The 25,445-nt window shown below is 42.5% G+C and overlaps 2 protein-coding genes across 2 annotated transcripts; both read left to right on the forward strand.

Moving 5' to 3' along the window:
• Positions 1–3,191: 3,191 nt before the first annotated feature.
• LOC310776517 (multidrug and toxin extrusion protein 1-like) lies at positions 3,192–12,890 on the forward strand (the record flags this gene model as incomplete). Its single annotated transcript, XM_083636699.1, has 17 exons — positions 3,192–3,299; positions 4,220–4,321; positions 4,848–4,916; positions 5,021–5,169; positions 7,420–7,462; positions 7,977–8,021; positions 8,197–8,294; positions 8,398–8,495; positions 8,602–8,715; positions 8,872–8,939; positions 9,863–9,971; positions 10,054–10,129; positions 10,239–10,308; positions 10,944–11,076; positions 11,214–11,311; positions 11,509–11,616; positions 12,603–12,890. The coding sequence occupies 17 exons, from the start codon at positions 3,192–3,194 to the stop codon at positions 12,888–12,890; spliced, it is 1,776 nt and encodes a 591-aa protein (XP_083492825.1).
• Positions 12,891–17,270: 4,380 nt separating this feature from the next.
• LOC310776518 (multidrug and toxin extrusion protein 1-like) lies at positions 17,271–25,272 on the forward strand (the record flags this gene model as incomplete). Its single annotated transcript, XM_083636700.1, has 17 exons — positions 17,271–17,378; positions 18,296–18,397; positions 18,985–19,053; positions 19,158–19,306; positions 19,734–19,776; positions 20,290–20,334; positions 20,512–20,609; positions 20,713–20,810; positions 20,917–21,030; positions 21,187–21,254; positions 22,189–22,297; positions 22,380–22,455; positions 22,565–22,634; positions 23,329–23,461; positions 23,599–23,696; positions 23,894–24,001; positions 24,985–25,272. The coding sequence occupies 17 exons, from the start codon at positions 17,271–17,273 to the stop codon at positions 25,270–25,272; spliced, it is 1,776 nt and encodes a 591-aa protein (XP_083492826.1).
• Positions 25,273–25,445: the final 173 nt, after the last annotated feature.

Here is a 25,445-nt window from a genome sequence, read left to right on the forward strand (position 1 = left end):
GGGTCATGGTTGGGGGTTTAAAACAATATACATAAATACATACACATCAGGCTCAGAAATTAATGGGGGCTCAGGGCAAAAACACCTGCACCAGTTTCCAGTAGATGCAACAAATCTGGTTTATTTTCCAGTTTGCAATGTAGTTGCAAACTGTAACGTCTTATAGAATTCAATAAAACTGCATCTGAAAAGGACAAACATGTCCGTAAAAATTTCATTAAGGTGGTAAGAAATGCCCTCTGAGAACAAAAGTCACTCTGCACACATTCTCCATCCATGAATTATACATCCCGTCGTTTTCCTCATGGCCTCAAAATTCCCACAGGTGTTCCCACAGGACACCTGACTTTTCTGAAGCTCTTTGATGTTTGTCTATTGTATTACTCCTGCTCCCTCCAGTGGAAAACAAGGAGGCACCACACACACACGCACATGTGCACACGCACATACGCGCACGTGCGCACATGTGCACACGCACATCTACACACACACACACACACACGCGCTCACACACACACACACACACACACACACACACACACACACACACACACGAAAACAACATCTGTCTGCCTGACAGGAGAGCTGAATTTCCCAACTACGGCCTTCGCACTAAAAGCATCACTGCTCCATGATCCTGGTATTCCTCCTGACAAGATAGAGCTTTCTGTAAAGACTGACATCAATCTTTAAAGCAGTCATCTGAACGTGTCATTTAAATTCTGCATAAATTCACACTCTGACCGCACAGGTGAAATAAGTTTCCACTCCATGAAACATGCAGTCTGTGTTGGAGAAATGTTCTGGAGTCAGAGGTTAATCTTACTTCAATATTTAAAGTAGAGACTTGCAAGACGAAGAGATGTGCTACAGCAGGAGGCTATAGGCTGCACTTAATCAAAGAGGAAGAGATGGAATCAGTCCAGGCCCGTAGCCAGGGTTTGAGAAATACCGAGGTCATTTTAGCGTGGCGTGGGGTGCCCCGGGGGGGCTGTGCCCCCCCGGATAGAAAATGGTGTCCATTTTAAAGTAAAATGCTTCAATCTGGTGCACTTTGAGAGCAAAATGAAGAGGCTAGATCTATAAAGAACTACATACATCATGTTAGATTAATATCCTCTTTACTGTGCTGTTGCTTTAAAATGATAGAAAAAATAAATGTCTCCCCATATGATATAATTTATATTCTGCATACAGGTCACATGGCAGAATACTGCTCAATTAAATACAATGGCCCATCTACACAAACATCACTTACAGGGGAGTTACTTACCCATTCACTTCAATAGAACTGTCCCCAAAGTCTAGCCCCAATCTAGCCTCAATGCAAAATCTGAATGTTGTGAGTTATCTCTCTTCCTTCTATAGCACACAGAGAGGAAGCAAATTGTTGCATTTCCGATCAACTGTCGCATTAAAACATCAATGACAGATTAATAGATCTGGAGACCGGGGCTATTTCTCAAATTTTTTTTTTTTTTTTTTTTTGTGTGGAAAATACCGAGGTCATGACCTCGGTGTCCTCAATGGTAGCTACGGGCCTGAATCAGTCCTTCATGTAAGCTATGCTTCAAGAATGTGCTGACATTAAAACAGGTCCTCAAAGGCCAAAGTAGAGACGTGTACAATCTGAATGTACTTTGTAATAACTTTAATTATTTGGAAGAACCTTACAGGACAAACAGACCACAGTGCAAAGAAAGACCCCCCCCCCCGCCTCCCCATTCTCCCCCATAGTCCCACCCCATCCCAGGGAGAGACAACAAGTGTAAAAGGTTAAAATAATGGCATCAGAAAAGGCAATGATGGCAGTGATGGCCTTACTGTAATGGCTAGGCTACCACAGATGGCCATGTGAATGGAGTTTTTGCATGTCAAAAGTGATGCCAGAGCACTGACTGGTTAGCATTTACTGCTCTCACCCAGGACAGCGGATCATATGACCATTATGTTAATGATGCCGATATACTGTATTCCCTTGTACTATAATGAACACATCTGCTTGAAGCGATTGAGACTCATTGAACTGATTGCATTTCTTCAAACGAAACCTGTGCGGCCATTAAGATGCACTGAATGTTCATGAATAAATAATCATGACTTCCCTCCTTCTGTCTGTTCACATATTATAATCAGACAACACAGATAGGGTAGCTCATGCTTATTTAGTTTCCCAATTCCTGCATGGCATCTATTTGTCTTGCTAGTACAGTGGAATCCGCTTATAGTGATCACGGTTATAGTGATCAACTGATTATAGTGATCAAAAAGCTTGGTCCTGAATCATTCCTATACACATGCTGTTTATAGTGATCAATACTCCGCTTACAGTGATCATTTTGGGCCTTGTCCCACCTGAGAACAATGGATTTTTTTTTAAACAACAGTAATTTGATCGTTTTTACTTACAAACTGCCAAAAATAAGCCAACGAGATACAGCAGCGATACTCGGTGCATGTCTGTCTGTATATATGGAGAGATGGTGGTGTCTCTGTCTATGCGAGATCGCTGTGTTTGAAACATCTGGAGGCCTAACTTACTGTGTGGATTTTTTTAAGTCAATGACATTCCTTTACTTTATACAATATGTACTGTATTCATGTAATATACAAATGTCAATTACATGGTAATCTGCATGAGAAATAAAGTTTTTTTTTGTTTTTGTTATAATGATCATCCGCTTATAGTGATCAATTTGACCTGTCCCAAGGTGATCACTATAAGAGGAGTGCACTGTAATGATTCACTCAACAACCTATAATTTATACTGAGAAAATAGCCTACTTTACTTTATAACAATAGAAAAAGTAACATCCTCACACGCATTCCATTCCACATGTCATTTATTAACAGCCTCACTACCCACCGAGCACCAGCTGACAAAACAGAAATGTTTAAACACAATATTGAGACAATATCTGTATCGTGTTACATGTGACAATGCCCTTGCTTTTATGGTGATGCTCAACATCTTTTCGCTCACACTGTGGAGTATTTAAAAAAAAAGTGAAATATATTTTGTGACGCTAAACTTGGGAGGAATTAATTAGTAACCTTTCGAGGTGTTGAAACACAGCAGTGAACACCCCTCTCGGAGAGCTACGGAAATAATTATAGACAGTGGACACGACAGACACTGGACAGTGGAGGAAATCGGAGAAGACCGACAGTGGCATCTGGTCCCAGGAACATGGAGGAATCCAGTGCCAAGCTCTTCTGTTGCTCCTGGGTGCGCCAAAGGGTTCCCCTGGCATACAGAGAGGAGCTGTATCACATCCTCAAGATGACAGGACCTCTGGTAAGGACCATAGCTGCTTACCGACCCTGCTGGGTTTATTTGGTTATCCTTGCTCATAAGCCAAATTATATGATGGAAGATAGATGAAAGTGTTTCTTTGTGCAAGAAAAGGTTAAGATGTCAGGAAAAGTCAACCTTGTGTCTGAGTTAGAAAGCATATGGCCTGTGACTTGGCAGTGTGTAATGATGAGTGATGATAGTGTGATAGCTCATCTGACAAGCACAGTCAGAGCGTCGTGAAAACTGCCAGGGCTGGAAAGAGTACAAATAAATCAAGGGTCAACAGTTTTTGGTGCACAGTTCATAGAAAACTTTGGATGTATTTTACTCTGTACTCTGAAGCTATTTAAGTACGTTACTTTAAACCAGATTTACTTAAGTAAAAGTAAAATTACTGATATTAAAAACTACTAAAAAAAGTACAAGTACACAAAAAAAGCTACTCAATTACAGTAACTAGAGTAAATGTAATTAGTTACTTTCCACCTCTGCAATTAACATGATGTCATCTGGCTACTTCTAGCAACTTTTTGAGCGACCAATAGCTACTTTTCTTGGCAACACTGGCAGTTAGTGAGGGCTAATAGATTGGACAGTTTTGGGTGCAAGCAGTTTATAAACTTGGCGAAACGTTGGATTTATTTTACTCTGTAATGAAGCAATTTAAAATGTAGCAAAGTACGTTATTTCAAACAAAATTTACTTACCGGTAAGTAAAAGTAAAATTACTGATTTAAAAAATGACTCAAAAAAGTATAATACACAAAAAGCTACTAAATTACAGTAATTTGAGTACTTATAATTAGTTGCAGTACTTTCCACCTCTGAAATCTGCACATTTAATTTCAAGTCATGTTCACTTTGCAACTTCCTGTCTGAGAGCTGATTTATCAACTACTACTGTCTGTTTTTCTTTCCAGCTGCTCACTCGAATCCTCACTTACCTGCTTCCATTTGTCGTTACCGTGTTCAGTGGTCGTCTGGGAAGCAAAGTGATGGCTGGCCATGGATTAGCTAGTGGTGTAAGTCAGGACCCCCCCTCCCATGCATTTGAGTTCTGAGTTTAAAGGGATTTTTTTGATGTGGGGTTGTATGAGGTACTTGCATGGGGTTGTATGAGGTACTTGCTGACAGTCAGTGTACAAACATACATACAGTAGAATGTAACCAGCGCAGTCCCAGTTTGGAGAAATGGAGACCGGCCAGTGACCTCAGGCAAGTAGAGCTGTCTGCTCTGTGTGAACTCTGTGTGTTGTCCTGAGAACAACTTCTGGTCTATAGATTTGAAAAATGGAAGAGAGTAAGTACATACATACAAATATCACCACTCTGGCAACAAGAACAGTATATATCACTGGAGAAGGCAGCTGCAGAGGAAAAATGAAAGATTACTGCATACTAACTGTACCTGGATAGCTTTTAAAATGCTATCACAATCACTTGGGAAGTACAGTTACTGTTATGAAATGATGAGTCATCATATTTCAGCAATATTGCTTACATCATCACAGTCCAGGCTCCTTTCGGTTTGTTTCATGCTCCTTTCAGGCCCTAAATATCACCACTCTGGCAACAGGATTTGGTCTGGCACTGGCATGCGATACTTTGGTGTCTCAGGTTTGGAAAACTCTTTGGATACGATGACACAAAAAACAAAACAAAAATTAACAGACCCCCTTTCCCCCTGATGCCAACTATTCATGACTCTCCTCTCTTCTCAGACATTTGGAGGTAGGAACCTGCTGCGGGTGGGAGTGATCCTTCAGCGGAGCATTCTTATCCTACTGCTGTTCTGCCTGCCCTGCTGGAGTGTGCTCATTAATGCCCAGGCCATCCTGCTGTGCCTGGGCCAGGAGCCTGCGGTGGTCACGTAACTATAACTGCACACAGTACTTCCATTACCAGTAACTCAGTGTGCCTCTGCCATGCATTGGATAAGGAAGGATACTAGTTTGCATGCTGATTAGTTGGAACAGGAGAGCTCATCCCTGAAATAAAACATCCTCTGCATTCAAATCTGGCCCCTACACATTCCATGAAAAGATTCAGCACAAAGCAGGAGCAAACTGTTTATTGACCAAATGAAGTGTATCATTGTAAAATTCTATATCCAATAACTACTTACAGTAGACGTTTTTGTTTTCTTGTGTTCAGACATAGGTTTATAGATGTTATTTATTTACCTTGACAGTTTCGACGAGTCAACTCTCGTCTTCTTCAGAAGCAGTCGCACTGACAGCTGGGTATGACGTGTCAACCAGTTGCTTTTCAGCAACTGGCGGTGTGCCCAGCTGAGCTGCCAGGTCTGCCAGGCCGGCCACGCCCACTATGACGTGTCGTGGCCGGACTGACAGACCCAACAGCCCCGCCGGGCACACTGCGCGGCCCGCCGCCCGTTGTTTTCTGGAGTAGAGCATCCCAGGTGCGGGAGAGCATGTAGGCCCCCTCGTCCCTGTTGATGGTGCCCTTGGCACGTCTCCTGATTTCCATAGCCTCCTTGATCCAACGCTTGTATTTGTTGTCCTCTGTTCCAATGACTCTTGCCTGATCCCAGTCCATAACGTGGTTGTTTCTTTTGCAGTGGTCTGATATGGCTGATTTGAGGTTTTCCTGTTGTGCTTTTTCTTTCTGTGTTCTTGTGAGTCGTGTTGCTGTTTCCTTTTCACATTCCTTCTGATGTTCTTTCTTTCTGGTGATGAATGACCTGCCCGTCTCCCCAATGTATGTTTTATTGCAGGATATGCATGGTATTTCGTATATAACGTTACATTTATTGTCCTGTTGGATTCTTGTTGGATTCCTGTTGGACGACGGCAGCATTAAAATCACAGTTTACAGGAAACCCACACACACAGACCAATATCTTCTCTGGACTTCAGAACACCCCACAGCACACAAACTTTCAGTAGTTCGCACATTATTCGAACGGGCCGCTATCATTACGGATGAGGAAGACAGACAGCAGGAGGAAAACCATATACAACAAGCACTCATACGCTGCCAGTATCCCAAATGGGCCATCAATAAAGGAAAACAGCAGGTAAAATGCAAACAAAAAACACAAAAACAACAAAAGAAAAAACAAACAGAAAACCCTCAGGACAACAATATCGGTATGGTCACACTACCGTATATCCGCGGGATAACCGAACCCATACAACGGGCCATGAAAAAACAAAAAATAGGCACTGCAATAAAACCCCACACAAAACTACGGCAATTATTAGTACACCCAAAAGACAAAATCCAACAGGACAATAAATGTAACGTTATATACGAAATACCATGCATATCCTGCAATAAAACATACATTGGGGAGACGGGCAGGTCATTCATCACCAGAAAGAAAGAACATCAGAAGGAATGTGAAAAGGAAACAGCAACACGACTCACAAGAACACAGAAAGAAAAAGCACAACAGGAAAACCTCAAATCAGCCATATCAGACCACTGCAAAAGAAACAACCACGTTATGGACTGGGATCAGGCAAGAGTCATTGGAACAGAGGACAACAAATACAAGCGTTGGATCAAGGAGGCTATGGAAATCAGGAGACGTGCCAAGGGCACCATCAACAGGGACGAGGGGGCCTACATGCTCTCCCGCACCTGGGATGCTCTACTCCAGAAAACAACGGGCGGCGGGCCGCGCAGTGTGCCCGGCGGGGCTGTTGGGTCTGTCAGTCCGGCCACGACACGTCATAGTGGGCGTGGCCGGCCTGGCAGACCTGGCAGCTCAGCTGGGCACACCGCCAGTTGCTGAAAAGCAACTGGTTGACACGTCATACCCAGCTGTCAGTGCGACTGCTTCTGAAGAAGACGAGAGTTGACTCGTCGAAACTGTCAAGGTAAATAAATAACATCTATAAACCTATGTCTGAACACAAGAAAACAAAAACGTCTATGTAAAAATGAAGACATGATGAACATCATTGAACTACTACTTACAGTAGATCATTTCTCCTGAAAAGGCCATTGGCATTTTCTTCACACAACTGTTTCTGAGTGGTGATGGAAGTATGTGAGTTTGCACTGAAGTGTAGTATATTACAGCACCTTACTTAAATTGAACAGTGCTTGTCTGCCTTTGATGTGGCACTGAATACTATGTTTCTTTCAGAATAGCACAACTGTATATTACAGCCTACCTACCTGCAGTGCCAGTGAGTTATTGCTTCCCTCTCACTTTTTGTGTGCAGATTTGTTATCTTTCCATTGATGCATATCCATATAAACGACTTCCCCTCCAACCTGAATGCTTAATTGGTATTGACTCAGTTGGTTTGGTAACACTTTATAATACAGCTCGTTAAAAACTCCCCGTCATTACCATGTAATGTCCTTGTATGAATCAGTACATAAAAAAGTACACCAGAAGAAGAAAAGACGAAGACCAAGGGAGTAACAATTTGGGATTTAGAGTGTTACTTCCCTACATTGTACTCGCGCAGGCCTCGAACCGGGAACCTTTCGATTCCCCCAGTAGGTTCATACAAGGAAATTACATCATAAGTTCTGGGAAATGACCTGGTAATGACTGGGAGTTACACTCTAAAACACAAGGTGTATTATAGTGTTACCGTTGGTTCCAGTTTCAGCTGGTGAAAGGAGGGATCACACCACTTCAAACTCATTAAACCATCCCTCCTCATCTTCTTGACTATCTCTGTCTTTCAGTTAATATTCATGAATCACCTTCAGGTGTCTTATCTACAGAACCAGGTATACTACGATCCTGTACTCACATCTAATCATCTTCACTCATCCCATTCTGTATCATATCTACAGTACATTTCATACATACATTCTATATCTCCTTTCAGAGACTCAAAATAATATGCTGAATGTAATTCCCTTCAGGACAGTATCATGTTATTTTATTATTTTTTGTACTTAGCGCATAATATGGCCTCAGATGTACACCACTGCCATGGCAAACATAGCTAACCTGGCGACAAACTACATCCTAATTCACTGGCTGGATCTGGGAGTTAAGTAAGTGTACTCACACACAATATAACATTTTCTATTCTGCATGAAAATGTGCCATTTCGCATATTAATTTCAACGTCCGTGTGTGCATGAACCTGTCTTTCAGTGGATCTGCAGCAGCCAATGCCCTGTCTCAGTTTTACAACTGTGCTTTTCTGTTTGCGTACATTTGGTGGAAGAAGCTGCATGTAAAAACATGGGGAGGTACAGTATATAGGGCTCTTCACTAGACATTTCTTTGGTTTTCCTTATGATCACATGGACTTTGTTCATCAGCCATATTTCTCTGACTAAATAACTCCCCCTGCAGGCTGGTCTCTAGCATCACTGCAGGAGTGGGGCTCCTTCGTGAAACTGGCCCTTCCCAGTTTACTAATGACATGTTTTGAGTGGTGGTTGTATGAGTTTGGGAGCATCATGGCAGGTAATATAAATGTTAGAGACTTACAATGAGCCCATTCTGAAAGAAAATGCCACAGATACCAAATGATCCTACCTCTCAGCTTTGTTTCTATCAGATCAGGTTACTGCATGTGATAATGACCATTTTAACAAATTAAACTATGTCTCCCTTGATCAGGAATGCTGAGTCACTATGACCTGGCAGCCCAACATTCTGTGGCAATGGTGGCATACCTAAACTACATGGTACTGTGTCCTTTTGAAGTCAAATATTTACTTTAAAACTGATTCACTCTCCTCAAACATGATTAAGCTCAACTACTGTATAGTACTGTTATCCTTAAGTTAAGTCAAGTCAAGTTTATTTGTATAGCCCTAATTCACAAGCATGTCTCAGAGGGCTTCACAGAGAATATGTCTAGCTAAATCTAGCTGACACAACAATAACAAAGTAATAACCCAGTAATAATAATAATAACATGGTTGAACAATCTTATGATAGAGAGAGACAGAGGGAAGGGGAGAAAGGTGGAGAGAAAGTTGGGGAGGAAAGAGCAGGGAAAGGGAGGAGGTGGAGAGGGAGAGAGGTGGGAAGAGAGCGGGGGAAGAGGAGAGAGAGCAGAACAGACAGGATATACTGGGGCTGGGCGATATGGTCACAAATAGTCACAGGGGACAGTAAAATTTAGCAATCAAGTTATGTATTACAGTTGGTGACATGAGCCACTAGACAACAGACGATTAGTCTGACATTTATCACCCAGCCATAGGGCATACAGCAGCTACTCAATCCGCCTGGCCATCCTGCTGCAGTGGCCGGGGCAGTAGCGGGCGAGGTAGCAGCGGCACACTAGAACCGGCAGCAGAGCAGCCAGGCCAAACGAGCAACAGCTCAGACAATCTGACTACTCTGAACTAACTAGCACACAAGGAATCTAACTAATCTACAGCCTAGTCTGCCCTGTTTATTTGAGTTATTTCAGTTATAGCTATTTTAGTCATTTGAATAAGAGTGAAGGCAGCTTTTTCCATGGAGCTTTTTCCACGCTTTTTCTGAGACTTAGATGAATAGTTTAGATTCTAAATAGTGGTGTGTAGCAGATGAGTTGTAAGTATTTCTGATTCCTGTATCTTGTCATTTTGGAATATTTTCCCTATATTATCCACAGTTCCCCCTTGCTATCCAAGGTGTGACCTGTGTGCGTGTGGGTAACGCTCTGGGGGCAGGCGACACTGCAGGGGCGATCCTTACCAGCAAGGTATCCCTCTCTCTTGCAGGTCAGTTAGGAACATGCTCTGTCATTCTAGCTTATATCAATAATGTCAACATATCTGATGTCTTCAACATTTTTTGCTCCAGGTGCCATGGCAATCACTCAAGGTGTTGTGCTCAGCTCTGTGAAAACAGTGATTGGCTTCGTCTTTACATCTGACCAGTGAGTCTTGTCAGTACCATGTGATTACTGGATTACTACACATTATAAATTAGCACATGCAAAGAGTGGAAAGCATAAATTGGAACTAAAATATAAAACTGTCACTCAGGACAATCGTAGACCTGGTCTCTCAGACGATAAATGCCTACGCTGCTCTTCAATTATTTGAAGCTCTTGTGGTGAGTCTTGGAATGTTTCTTGTGTTTGCGTTATGCTACCAAAACCATGTAAAATATCAAAAGTTAAGTTGGGGGCAATGCATTACAAAGTAACGCATTACTGTAATCACATTACATTTGTCTGTAATGAGTAGTGTAAGGCATTACAGTCCTTAAAGCCAGTAATCACAGTTTTCACATATTCACTTATGGCATTACTTGCATTACATACATTCTTCAATTATCTGCAGAATCAGGCTTGCTTTTTCATGCACTTAATTATGCAACACAAGTAGATTGGATGGGCTGGAGGGACGGGGAGGAGCAAGATCTATGTCCTCCTTATTAGGATAGGGATGTGTGCTGATATGGGCATATGTAAGCATGTTATATTATTAACTGGCAATTAGGTGGCAATGCATCTCAGGCGATGTGGAGTAACGCAAACGTAATGTAACGAGTAGTGTAACTAATTACTTCCTCCAGGGAGTAATGAAGTAAAGTAAGACATTACTTTTTTAAAGTAATGTGTAATGTATAATATTACCTTTTTGAGTAACGACCCCCAACACTGTTCAGATGCTATCTAATGGTTGCCAATGGACTGTCTGAGTGTGAGCACATAATGATCAGATATTGCGCTCTCTCCCTTCCAGTGTGTGTGCACAGGCATCTTCCTGGGCTCGGGCAAACAGAAGATACCAGCCGTGGCTAACTTCATTGGCTACTATTTTATTGGACTTACACTGAGCATTACATTCATGTTTGTGGCCAAACTGCGAATTTTAGGTACAAACCAAAAGGTCAATGTTTGTTGTCATTGCTATAGAGGTTCAAGACAAATGCATGTCTAAAGGAAGGAGCTGGTTACCTATATGCTTCCAGTGCCCTTGAAATGACAGACAAATCTGTCTTTTTCTCCACAGGTTTTTGGCTAGGCCTGCTCATCTGTGTCGCTTTACAATCGACCTTCTACATCATACTCATAATCTTCAAACTTGACTGGGAGAAAATAACAAAGGAGGTATGCTAATCTGGTTAATCTCACAATCAGGATCATGCAGGGCCTCAGCTGTTGAGATATGCTGCATTTAGAGAGATTTAGATTTCTATAGTGTCAGTTGCTGGGACACATCTGTGGCATTCAGCAGGTATTCCGTAAGGAAAGAATCCGAAAAAGCTGAAATTGTCAGTTGAGTTTTTGTATCTCCTTGTTTACAGGCTGTGAAACGAGCTAAAAAACACACAGATGTGACATCATTGAGGACAGCTGTCCTGTCTGACACTGTGGAGAATGATAGTGATGACCAGAGAGCAACCACTGGGAGTGTGAGTGACCTGCTATACAACAATGGCCCTGGACTGCTTTCCGTAGCCTGTTTCATGGGCACATATACAGTTTCTCCATGTAGTTTTTCCATAGTGCACCAAAGTCAAATATACCAAATTGTATCCAATGCCATTGCATCCTCCCCCCCACCCAATATGTTTATTGTCATTTTTTCTTGTACACAACATACAGTGACAATACAACTTTAAAGACCAGACGCCTTACAACATACACACACACGCACACACACACACACACAATCAACCTGCACCAATTCAAACTAAATAAATAAAATACTGATAAAACAACAAATCAAACACTTCCTCCACATTGCTCACACACTTTGTTCACAAACTTTCAGGCAAGACCTCCGCCTCCATCTCTCATGAAACGCATGTATGGCTCCCAGAGCTGAGCAAAATATTCCCCTTTGCCCTTAGCAATGTACGTTAGTCTTTCCAGGCCAATACATTCAGAAAGTTCCCCTTTCCACATTTTTAGTGATGGCGCATCCATATTCTTCCAGCAAAGTGCAATAGCTCTTCTGGCTTGAAGAAGTCCGAAGTCCAGTAGTTTAGCTTGTTTTGCTGTTTGCACAAAGTCCCCCGGATAGATACCAAGCACACAGAGTTTGTCATTAAGAGGAACTTCAGTATCAAAGATCTTTGACAAACAATTTATGACACTCTTCCAGAAGTTTTGAATCTTTGAACATCCCCATAGACAATGAAGCAGTGCCTTTCTCTTCCAAACACTTACAGACATACAGTACAGACATCAGGAATGTTAGCACTGACATGTGGTGAAGTTTGACCGGAGTTATGTAGGCTACACCCTCATTCACCATTTATATTGAAGTAATTTAAACCTTGTGTTTATTGTTTGCTTTTGCGCTTTTAGCCATTGCATCCTTTAAAGTTAAGCAGCACTTTCTCTCTCATTTGCAATTAAGTAATACAGAATATGTTACTGCCATCCCTTCTAGTCAGTGGATGGCTACATCTCTGTGAGTACAGCCAGCCAAGAAGGCAACACTGGGGCAAAGAGTGGACATGTGGTTCAGCAGTCGGAGCGTGGCAGTCTCTCCACCACCCAGCTGATCCTGCGGCGAGGCCTCACTGCATTAGCTGCAGTTGCTCTTCTGGCTGTGGGGGCCAGTGTCCACATCCTCGTCCCCCTGCCTGAGATCCTGCCTTCAGAGGGAAACCTGACTATGGGCTGGATCAATACTACCCATCCTCCTGATCAAATTCAGTCTACTCTGCTGGTCTGAGAAGAAGAGTTAGAGTAACATTATGATCCCAAGATAGTGTACGGTAAGTTCATTTCCGACATGAACATGTGTCATGATTTTACATAATCATGACACAAACATTATTCTTACAGAGACATGCAAACCATACAACCATACATTCATTCATAGATTTTTCTCTACACGCTTAATCTTTTTCAGGTCGCGGGGGGCTGGAGCCTATCCCAGCATGCTTTGGGTGAAAGGCATGGACGGGTTGCCAGTCCATCACAGGGATAACACAGATAGACAGACAATCACTAACACTCACATTCATATATTTTGGCAGTTTAAAGTCATTTCAATCATGAGAGACTCTTAATATAATTTTAACAAACTTTATTGAATCAGAATAGACAGTTTGAGTATGGCGTATGACTCCATGATGTGACGCTCCTCTTGCTTATGAGAGAGGGCGTCGGTGCTGTAAGAGATAGGACATCTTGGGGGATGACCCCCGTTTTCACTCTCCCTGTTCCCGAAATAACTTTAAATTCCTTTGGGGTATGTCCTATCTCTTACAGCACCGACGCCCTCTCTCATAAGCAAGAGGAGCGTCACATCATGGAGTCATACGCCATACTCAAACTGTCTATTCTGATTCAATAAAGTTTGTTAAAATTATATTAAGAGTCTCTCATGATTGAAGTGTAGTCGCAGACTGTAGTTCAATCATGGAAGACCAAATAAGGCATTAATAGAGCACCCCATGCTGTCATAACCCTCAGCCCAAATTACGTCACTAAATGACGTCACCATCTCCGACGTCACCTTCTCCATGACGTCACCTTTGCAGCGTGACGTCAGTTGCCCAAATGACGTCAGTTATGACATCATAAATGCCCTTCTCCTGGTACTATATAAGGCCCCCATCACCACAGCTTAAATCACACTTGTGCAGTCATCACTCACCTTGTGTCAGCATCACGCATCGATCCAGCATCTCCAGGCAAGAAGCTTCATCCCACCACCTCCCCCAGATCACCACCAATGTTATGACTCCCGTTGGAAACAGATCCCCTCAGGGGGGATGTCCTATCTCTTACAGCACCGACGCCCTCTCTCATAAGCAAGAGGAGCGTCACATTACAGCACCGACGCCCTCTCTCATAAGCAAGAGGAGCGTCACATCATGGAGGGGATCATGGAGGCCTGGAGGGGCTGGAAGCCTTGGCGCGTCCGCCGAGGAGCCGGCGGTCTTGGTGCGCTTCGCTGGGCCTTTCTTGGAGGTGGACTTCTGGGCTCTTTTGCCACGGCCACGGCCTTCGGAGTGCTGCGCGGACTGCGATCCGGGCGAGACGAGGACCTCCGGGACGTTGGGTCTTCTTTTGCGGCCGCGGCCCCTGGTGCGGGGAGCGTCCAGTGAGACGCCTGAGACGCCCGGAGATGAAGCCTGGGGATCGGGGATTTGCCCGGGGCTGGCCGGGGCGTTGAACGTGCTCTGGAGGAAGGCGTCCACGGTGGAGCTGAACATTTGCTGCTCGTCTTCGGACTCGGACATGGTGCTGGACTGAAGGAAGCTTCTTGCCTGGAGATGCTGGATGGATGCGTGATGCTGACACAAGGTGAGTGATGACTGCACGAGTGTGATTTAAGCTGTGGTGATGGGGGCCTTATATAGTACCAGGAGAAGGGCATTTATGATGTCATAACTGACGTCATTTGGGCAACTGACGTCACGCTGCAAAGGTGACGTCATGGAGAAGGTGACGTCGGAGATGGTGACGTCATTTAGTGACGTCATTTGGGCTGAGGGTTATGACAGCATGGGGTGCTCTATTAATGCCTTATTTGGTCTTCCATGATTGAACTACAGTCTGCGACTACACTTAGATGAAACCTGGGAGACTCAGAGGCGACTCTGAACACGAATGTGAGAAGAGAAGATGTAAGCTCCACACAGAAAGTGCTGGGGCCACAGATCGAATCCTGGTTCTTCTTGCTGTGAGCCATCAATGCTATGTTAATAGGGTCATGGTTGGGGGTTTACAACATACATAAATACATACACATCAGGCTCAGGAATTAATGGGGGCTCAGGGCAAAAACACCCTTGAAAGTAAAAAAATAAATAAAGGGGAGGAAGAAGGACAGTCTTCTGGAGGTCCTGCACCAGTTTCCAGTAGATGCAACAAATCTGGTTTATTTCTCAAAATTCCCACAGGTGTTCCCACAGGACACCTGACTTTTCTGAAGCTTTTTGATGTTTGTCTATTGTATTACTCCTGCTCCCTCCAGTGGAAAACAAGGAGGCACCACACACATACACGCACGTGCGCACACACACACACACACACACACACACGTGCTCACACACACACACACACACACACGCACACACGCGAAAACAACATCTGTCTGCCTGACAGGAGAGCTGAATTTCCCAAACACATAACTACGGCCTTCGCACTAAAAGCATCACTGCTCCATGATCCTGGTATTCCTCCTAACAAGATAGAGCTTTCTGTAAAGACTGACATCAATCTTTAAAGCAGTCATCTGAACGTGTCATTTAAATTCTGCATAAATTCACACTCTGACCGCACAGGTGAAATAAGTTTCCACTCCATGAAACATGCAGTCTGTGTTGGAGAAATGTTCTGGAGTCAGAGGTTAATCTTACTTCAATATTTAAAGTAGAGTCTTGCAAGACGAAGAGATGTGCTACAGCAGGAGGCTATAGGCTGCACTTAATCTAAGAGGAAGAGATTGAATCAATCATTTATGTAAGCTATGTTTCAAGAATGTGCTGACATTAAAACAGGTCCTCAAAGGCCAAAGTAGAGACATGTACAATCTGAATGTACATTGTAATAACTTTATTTATTTGGAAGAACCTTACAGGACAAACAGACCACAGTGCAAAGAAAGACCCCCCCCCCCTCCTCCCCATAGTCCCACCCCATCCCAGGGAGAGACAACAAGTGTAAAAGGCTAAAATAATGGCATCAGAAAAGGCAATGATGGCAGTGATGGCCTTACTGTAATGGCTAGGCTACCACAGATGGCCATGTGAATGGAGTTTTTGCATGTCAAAAATGATGCCAGAGCACTGACTGGTTAGCCTTTACTGCTCTCACCCAGGACAGCGGATCATATGACCATTATGTTAATGATGCCGATATACTGTATTCCCTTGTACTATAATGAACACATCTGCTTGAAGCGATGGAGACTCATTGAACTGATTGCATTTCTTCAAACGAAACCTGTGCGGCCATTAAGCTGCACTGAATGCTCATGAATAAATAATCATGACTTCCCTCCTTCTGTCTGTTTACATATAATCAGACAACACAGATAGGAAGAGGGTAGCTCATGCTTATTTAGTTTCCCAATTCCCGCATGGCATCTATTTGTCTTGCTAGTACAGTGGAATCCGCTTATAGTCACGGTTATAGTGATCAACCGATTATAGTGATCAAAAAGCTTGGTCCTGAATCATTCCTATACACATGCTGTTTATAGTGATCAATACTCCGCTTACAGTGATCATTTTGGGCCTTGTCCCACCTGAGAACAATGGATTTTTTTTTTAAACAACAGTAATTTGATCGTTTTTTACTTACAAACTGCCAAAAATAAGCCAACGAGATACAGCAGCGATACTCGGTGCATGTCTGTCTGTATATATGGAGAGATGGTGGTGTCTCTGTCTATGCGAGATCGCTGTGCTTGAAACATCTGGAGGCCTAACTTACTGTGTGGATTTTTTTAAGTCAATGACATTCCTTTACTTTATACAGTATGTACTGTATTCATGTAATATACAAATGTCAATTAGATGGTAATCTGCATGAGAAATAAAGATTTTTTTTTGTTGTTATAATGATCATCCGCTTATAGTGATCAATTTGACCTGTCCCAAGGTGATCACTATAAGAGGAGTGCACTGTATGATTCACTCAACAACCTACATTATAATTTATACTGAGAAAATAGCCTACTTTACTTTATAACAATAGAAAAAGTAACATCCTCACACACATTCCACTCCACATGTCATTTATTAACAGCCTCACTACCCACCGAGCACCAGCTGACAAAACAGAAATGTTTAAACACAATATTGAGACAATATCTGTATCGTGTTACATGTGACAATGCCCTTGCTTTTATGGTGATGCTCAACATCTTTTCGCTCACACTGTGGAGTATTTAAAAAAAAAGTGAAATATATTTTGTGACGCTAAACTAGGGAGGAATTAATTAGTAACCTTTCGAGGTGTTGAAACACAGCAGTGAACACCCCTCTCGGAGAGCTACGGAAATAATTATAGACAGTGGACACGACAGACACTGGACAGTGGAGGAAATCGGAGAAATCGGAGAAGACCGACAGTGGCATCTGGTCCCAGGAACATGGAGGAATCCAGTGCCAAGCTCTTCTGTTGCTCCTGGGTGCGCCAAAGGGTTCCCCTGGCATACAGAGAGGAGCTGTATCACATCCTCAAGATGACAGGACCTCTGGTAAGGACCATAGCTGCTTACCGACCCTGCTGGGTTTATTTGGTTATCCTTGCTCATAAGCCAAATTATATGATGGAAGACAGATGAAAGTGTTTCTTTGTGCAAGAAAAGGTTAAGATGTCAGGAAAAGTCAACCTTGTGTCTGAGTTAGAAAGCATATGGCCTGTGACTTGGCAGTGTGTAATGATGAGTGATGATAGTGATAGCTCATCTGACAAGCACAGTCAGAGCGTCGTGAAAACTGCCAGGGCTGGAAAGAGTACAAATAAATCAAGGGTCAACAGTTTTTGGTGCACAGTTCATAGAAAACTTTGGATGTATTTTACTCTGTACTCTGAAGCTCTTTAAGTACGTTACTTTAAACAAGATTTACTTAAGTAAAAGTAAAATTACTGATATTAAAAACTACTAAAAAAAGTACAAGTACACAAAAAAAGCTACTCAATTACAGTAACTAGAGTAAATGTAATTAGTTACTTTCCACCTCTGCAATTAACATGATGTCATGTGGCTACTTCTAGCAACTTTTTGAGCGAACAATAGCTACTTTCCTTGGCAACACTGGCAGTTAGTGAGGGCCAATAGATTGGACAGTTGTGGGTGCAAGCAGTTTATAAACTTGGCAAAACGTTGGATTTATTTTACTCTGTAATGAAGCAATTTAAAATGTAGCAAAGTACGTTATTTCAAACAAAATTTACTTAAGTAAAAGTAAAATGACTGATTTTAAAAATGACTCAAAAAAGTATAATACACAAAAAGCTACTACGGTAAATTACAGTAATTTGAGTACTTATAATTAGTTGCAGTACTTTCCACCTCTGAAATCTGCACATTTAATTTCAAGTCATGTTCACTTTGCAACTTCCTGTCTGAGAGCTGATTTATCAACTACTACTGTCTGTTTTTCTTTCCAGCTGCTCACTCGAATCCTCACTTACCTGCTTCCATTTGTCGTTACCGTGTTCAGTGGTCGTCTGGGAAGCAAAGTGATGGCTGGCCATGGATTAGCTAGTGGTGTAAGTCAGGACCCCCCCTCCCTCTTTTTTTTTTTTACATCACACAAAACTACCAAATAACCAGAAATACATGTAAAACATGCATTTGAGTTCTGAGTTTAAAGGTATTTTTTAATGTGGGGTTGTATGAGGTACTTGCATGGGGTTGTATGAGGTACTTGCTGACAGTCAGTGTACAAACATACATGCAGTAGAATGTAGCCAGCGCAGTCCCAGTTTGGAGAAATGGAGACCGGCCAGTGACCTCAGGCAAGTAGAGCTGTCTGCTCTGTGTGAACTCTGTGTGTTGTCCTGAGAACAACTTCTGGTCTATAGATTTGAAAAATGGAAGAGAGTAAGTAGCCTACATACATACAAATATCACCACTCTGGCAACAAGAACAGTATATATCACTGGAGAAGGCAGCTGCAGAGGAAAAATGAAAGATTACTGCATACTAACTGTACCTGGATAGCTTTTAAAATGCTATCACAATCACTTGGGAAGTACAGTTACTGTTATGAAATGATGAGTCATCATATTTCAGCAATATTGCTTACATCATCACAGTCCAGGCTCCTTTCAGTGTGTTTCATGCTCCTTTCAGGCAATAAATATCACCACTCTGGCAACAGGATTTGGTCTGGCACTGGCATGCGATACTTTGGTGTCTCAGGTTTGGAAAACTCTTTGGATACGATGACACAAAAAACAAAACAAAAATTAACAGACCCCCTTCCCCCCTGATGCCAACTATTCATGACTCTCCTCTCTTCTCAGACATTTGGAGGTAGGAACCTGCTGCGGGTGGGAGTGATCCTTCAGCGGAGCATTCTTATCCTACTGCTGTTCTGCCTGCCCTGCTGGAGTGTGCTCATTAATGCCCAGGCCATCCTGCTGTGCCTGGGCCAGGAGCCTGCGGTGGTCACGTAACTATAACTGCACACAGTACTTCCATTACCAGTAACTCAGTGTGCCTCTGCCATGCATTGGATAAGGAAGGATACTAGTTTGCATGCTGATTAGTTGGAACAGGAGAGCTCATCCCTGAAATAAAACATCCTCTGCATTCAAATCTGGCCCCTACACATTCCATGAAAAGATTCAGCACAAAGCAGGAGCAAACTGTTTATTGACCAAATGAAGTGTATCATTGTAAAATTCTATATCCAATAACTACTTACAGTAGATCATTTCTCCTGAAAAGGCCATTGGCATTTTCTTCACACAACTGTTTCTGAGTGGGGATGGAAGTATGTGAGTTTGCACTGAAGTGTAGTATATTACAGCGCCTTACTTAAATTGAACAGTGCTTGTCTGCCTTTGATGTGGCACTGAATACTTTGTTTCTTTCAGAATAGCACAACTGTATATTACAGCCTACCTACCTGCAGTGCCAGTGAGTTATTGCTTCCCTCTCACTTTTTGTGTGCAGATTTGTTGTCTTTCCATTGATGCATATCCATATAAACGACTTCCCCTCCAACCTGAATGCTTAATTGGTATTGACTCAGTTGGTTTGGTAACACTTTATAATACAGCTCGTTTTAACTCCCCGTCATTACCATGTAATGTCCTTGTATGAATCAGTACATAAAAAAGTACACCAGAAGAAGAAAAGACCAAGACCAAGGGAGTAACAATTTGGGATTTAGAGTGTTACTTCCCTACATTGTACTCGCGCAGGCCTCGAACCGGGAACCTTTCGATTCCCCCAGTAGGTTCATACAAGGAAATTACATCATAAGTTCTGGGAAATTACCTGGTAATGACTGGGAGTTACACTCTAAAACACAAGATGTATTATAGTGTTACCGTTGGTTCCAGTTTCAGCTGGTGAAAGGAGGGATCACACCACTTCAAACTCATTAAACCATCCCTCCTCATCTTGTTGACTATCTCTGTCTTTCAGTTAATATTCATGAATCACCTTCAGGTGTCTTATCTACAGAACCAGGTATACTACGATCCTGTACTCACATCTAATCATCTTCACTCATCCCATTCTGTATCATATCTACAGTACATTTCATACATCTACATTCTATATCTCCTTTCAGAGACTCAAAATAATATGCTGAATGTAATTCCCTTCAGGACAGTATCATGTTATTTTATTATTTTTTGTACTAAGCGCATAATATGGCCTCAGATGTACACCACTGCCATGGCAAACATAGCTAACCTGGCGACAAACTACATCCTAATTCACTGGCTGGATCTGGGAGTTACGTAAGTGTACTCACACACAATATAACATTTTCTATTCTGCATGAAAATGTGCCATTTCGCATATTAATTTCAACGTCCGTGTGTGCATGAACCTGTCTTTCAGTGGATCTGCAGCAGCCAATGCCCTGTCTCAGTTTTACAACTGTGCTTTTCTGTTTGCGTACATTTGGTGGAAGAAGCTGCATGTAAAAACATGGGGAGGTACAGTATATAGGGCTCTTCAGTAGACATTTCTATGGTTTTCCTTATGATCACATGGACTTTGTTCATCAGCCATATTTCTCTGACTAAATAACTCCCCCTGCAGGCTGGTCTCTAGCATCACTGCAGGAGTGGGGCTCCTTCGTGAAACTGGCCCTTCCCAGTGCACTAATGACATGTTTTGAGTGGTGGTTGTATGAGTTTGGGAGCATCATGGCAGGTAATATAAATGTTAGAGACTTACAATGAGCCCATTCTGAAAGAAAATGCCACAGATACCAAATGATCCTACCTCTCAGCTTTGTTTCTATCAGATCAGGTTACTGCATGTGATAATGACCATTTTAACAAATTAAACTATGTCTCCCTTGATCAGGAATGCTGAGTCACTATGACCTGGCAGCCCAACATTCTGTGGCAATGGTGGCATACCTAAACTACATGGTACTGTGTCCTTTTGAAGTCAAATATTTACTTTAAAACTGATTCACTCTCCTCAAACATGATTAAGCTCAACTACTGTATAGTACTGTTATCCTTAAGTTAAGTCAAGTCAAGTTTATTTGTATAGCCCTAATTCACAAGCATGTCTCAGAGGGCTTCACAGAGAATATGTCTAGCTAAATCTAGCTGACACAACAATAACAAAGTAATAACCCAGTAATAATAATAATAACATGGTTGAACAATCTTATGATAGAGAGAGACAGAGGGAAGGGGAGAAAGGTGGAGAGAAAGTTGGGGAGGAAAGAGCAGGGAAAGGGAGGAGGTGGAGAGGGAGAGAGGTGGGAAGAGAGCGGGGGAAGAGGAGAGAGAGCAGAACAGACAGGATATACTGGGGCTGGGCGATATGGTCACAAATAGTCACAGGGGACAGTAAAATTTAGCAATCAAGTTATGTATTACAGTTGGTGACATGAGCCACTAGACAACAGATGATTAGTCTGACATTTATCACCCAGCCCTAGGGCATACAGCAGCTACTCAATCCGCCTGGCCATCCCGCTGCAGTGGCGGGGCAGTAGCGGGCGAGGTAGCAGCGGCACACTAGAACCGGCAGCAGAGCAGCCAGGCCAAACGAGCAACAGCTCAGACAGTCTGACTACTCTAGCCATTAACCTGAACTAACTAGCACACAAGGAATCTAACTAATCTACAGCCTAGTCTGCCCTGTTTATTTGAGTTATTTCAGTTATAGCTATTTTAGTCATTTGAATAAGAGTGAAGGCAGCTTTTTCCATGGAGCTTTTTCCACGCTTTTTCTGAGACTTAGATGAATAGTTTAGATTCTAAATAGTGGTGTGTAGCAGATGAGTTGTAAGTATTTCTGATTCCTGTATCTTGTCATTTTGGAATATTTTCCCTATATTATCCACAGTTCCCCTTTGCTATCCAAGGTGTGACCTGTGTGCGTGTGGGTAACGCTCTGGGGGCAGGCGACACTGCAGGGGCGATCCTTACCAGCAAGGTATCCCTCTCTCTTGCAGGTCAGTTAGGAACATGCTCTGTCATTCTAGCTTATATCAATAATGTCAACATATCTGATGTCTTCAACATTTTTTGCTCCAGGTGCCATGGCAATCACTCAAGGTGTTGTGCTCAGCTCTGTGAAAACAGTGATTGGCTTCGTCTTTACATCTGACCAGTGAGTCTTGTCAGTACCATGTGATTACTGGATTACTACACATTATAAATTAGCACATGCAAAGAGTGGAAAGCATAAATTGGAACTAAAATATAAAACTGTCACTCAGGACAATCGTAGACCTGGTCTCTCAGACGATAAATGCCTACGCTGCTCTTCAATTATTTGATGCTCTTGTGGTGAGTCTTGGAATGTTTCTTGTGTTTGCGTTATGCTACCAAAACCATGTAAAATATCAAAAGTTAAGTTATTCAGATGCAGTGTTGGGGGCAATGCATTACAAAGTAACGCATTACTGTAATCACATTACATTTGTCTGTAATGAGTAGTGTAAGGCATTACAGTCCCTACAGCCAGTAATCACAGTTTTCACATATTCACTTATGGCATTACTTGCATTACATACATTCTTCAATTATCTGCAGAATCAGGATTGAATCTGCAGGATTATGGGGGGGGGAAACACCAAACATGCGGTGCTTTTTCATGCACTTAATTATGCAACACAAGTAGATTGGATGGGCTGGAGGGACGGGGAGGAGCAAGATCTATGTCCTCCTTATTAGGATAGGGATGTGTGCTGATATGGGCATATGTAAGCATGTTATATTATTAACTGGCAATTAGGTGGCAATGCATCTCAGGCGATGTGGAGTAACGCAAACGTAATGTAACGAGTAGTGTAACTAATTACTTCCTCCAGGGAGTAATGAAGTAAAGTAAGACATTACTTTTTTAAAGTAATGTGTAATGTATAATATTACCTTTTTGAGTAACGACCCCCAACACTGTTCAGATGCTATCTAATGGTTGCCAATGGACTGTCTGAGTGTGAGCACATAATGATCAGATATTGCGCTCTCTCCCTTCCAGTGTGTGTGCACAGGCATCTTCCTGGGCTCGGGCAAACAGAAGATACCAGCCGTGGCTAACTTCATTGGCTACTATTTTATTGGACTTACACTGAGCATTACATTCATGTTTGTGGCCAAACTGCGAATTTTAGGTACAAACCAAAAGGTCAATGTTTGTTGTCATTGCTATAGAGGTTCAAGACAAATGCATGTCTAAAGGAAGGAGCTGGTTACCTATATGCTTCCAGTGCCCTTGAAATGACAGACAAATCTGCCTTTTTCTCCACAGGTTTTTGGCTAGGCCTGCTCATCTGTGTCGCTTTACAATCGACCTTCTACATCATACTCATAATCTTCAAACTTGACTGGGAGAAAATAACAAAGGAGGTATGCTAATCTGGTTAATCTCACAATCAGGATCATGCAGGGCCTCAGCTGTTGAGATATGCTGCATTTAGAGAGATTTAGATTTCTATAGTGTCAGTTGCTGGGACACATCTGTGGCATTCAGCAGGTATTCCGTAAGGAAAGAATCCGAAAAAGCTGAAATTGTCAGTTGAGTTTTTGTATCTCCTTGTTTACAGGCTGTGAAACGAGCTAAAAAACACACAGATGTGACATCATTGAGGACAGCTGTCCTGTCTGACACTGTGGAGAATGATAGTGATGACCAGAGAGCAACCACTGGGAGTGTGAGTGACCTGCTATACAACAATGGCCCTGGACTGCTTTCCGTAGCCTGTTTCATGGGCACATATACAGTTTCTCCATGTAGTTTTTCCATAGTGCACCAAACTCAAATATATCAAATTGTATCCAATGCCATTGCATCCTCCCCCCCCCACCCAATATGTTTATTGTCATTTTTTCTTGTACACAACATACAGTGACAATACAACTTTAAAGACCAGATGCCTTACAACATACACACACACGCACACACACACACACAATCAACCTGCACCAATTCAAACTAAATAAATAAAATACTGATAAAACAACAAATCAAACACTTCCTCCACATTGCTCACACACTTTGTTCACAAACTTTCAGGCAAGACCTCCGCCTCCATCTCTCATGAAACGCATGTATGGCTCCCAGAGCTGAGCAAAATATTCCCCTTTGCCCTTAGCAATGTACGTTAGTCTTTCCAGGCCAATACATTCAGAAAGTTCCCGTTTCCACATTTTTAGTGATGGCGCATCCATATTCTTCCAGCAAAGTGCAATAGCTCTTCTGGCTTGAAGAAGTCCGAAGTCCAGTAGTTTAGCTTGTTTTGCTGTTTGCACAAAGTCCCCCGGATAGATACAAGCACACAGAGTTTGTCATTAAGAGGAACTTCAGTATCAAAGATCTTTGACAAACAATTTATGACACTCTTCCAGAAGTTTTGAATCTTTGAACATCCCCATAGACAATGAAGCAGTGCCTTTCTCTTCCAAACACTTACAGACATACAGTACAGACATCAGGAATGTTAGCAGACATGTGGTGAAGTTTGACCGGAGTTATGTAGGCTACACCCTCATTCACCATTTATATTGAAGTAATTTAAACCTTGTGTTTATTGTTTGCTTTTGCGCTTTTAGCCATTGCATCCTTTAAAGTTAAGCAGCACTTTCTCTCTCATTTGCAATTAAGTAATACAGAATATGTTACTGTCATCCCTTCCAGTCAGTGGATGGCTACATCTCTGTGAGTACAGCCAGCCAAGAAGGCAACACTGGGGCAAAGAGTGGACATGTGGTTCAGCAGTCGGAGCGTGGCAGTCTCTCCACCACCCAGCTGATCCTGCGGCGAGGCCTCACTGCATTAGCTGCAGTTGCTCTTCTGGCTGTGGGGGCCAGTGTCCACATCCTCGTCCCCCTGCCTGAGATCCTGCCTTCAGAGGGAAACCTGACTATGGGCTGGATCAATACTACCCATCCTCCTGATCAAATTCAGTCTACTCTGCTGGTCTGAGAAGAAGAGTTAGAGTAACATTATGATCCCAAGATAGTGTAAGTTCATTTCAGACATGAACATGTGTCATGATTTTACATAATCATGACACAAACATTATTCTTACAGAGACATGCAAACCATACAACCATACATTCATTCATAGATTTTTCTCTACACGCTTAATCTTTTTC

This window comes from Poromitra crassiceps (genome assembly GCF_964638095.1).
Source record: "Poromitra crassiceps genome assembly, chromosome: 5".
NCBI classification, from domain to species: Eukaryota; Metazoa; Chordata; class Actinopteri; order Beryciformes; family Melamphaidae; genus Poromitra; species Poromitra crassiceps.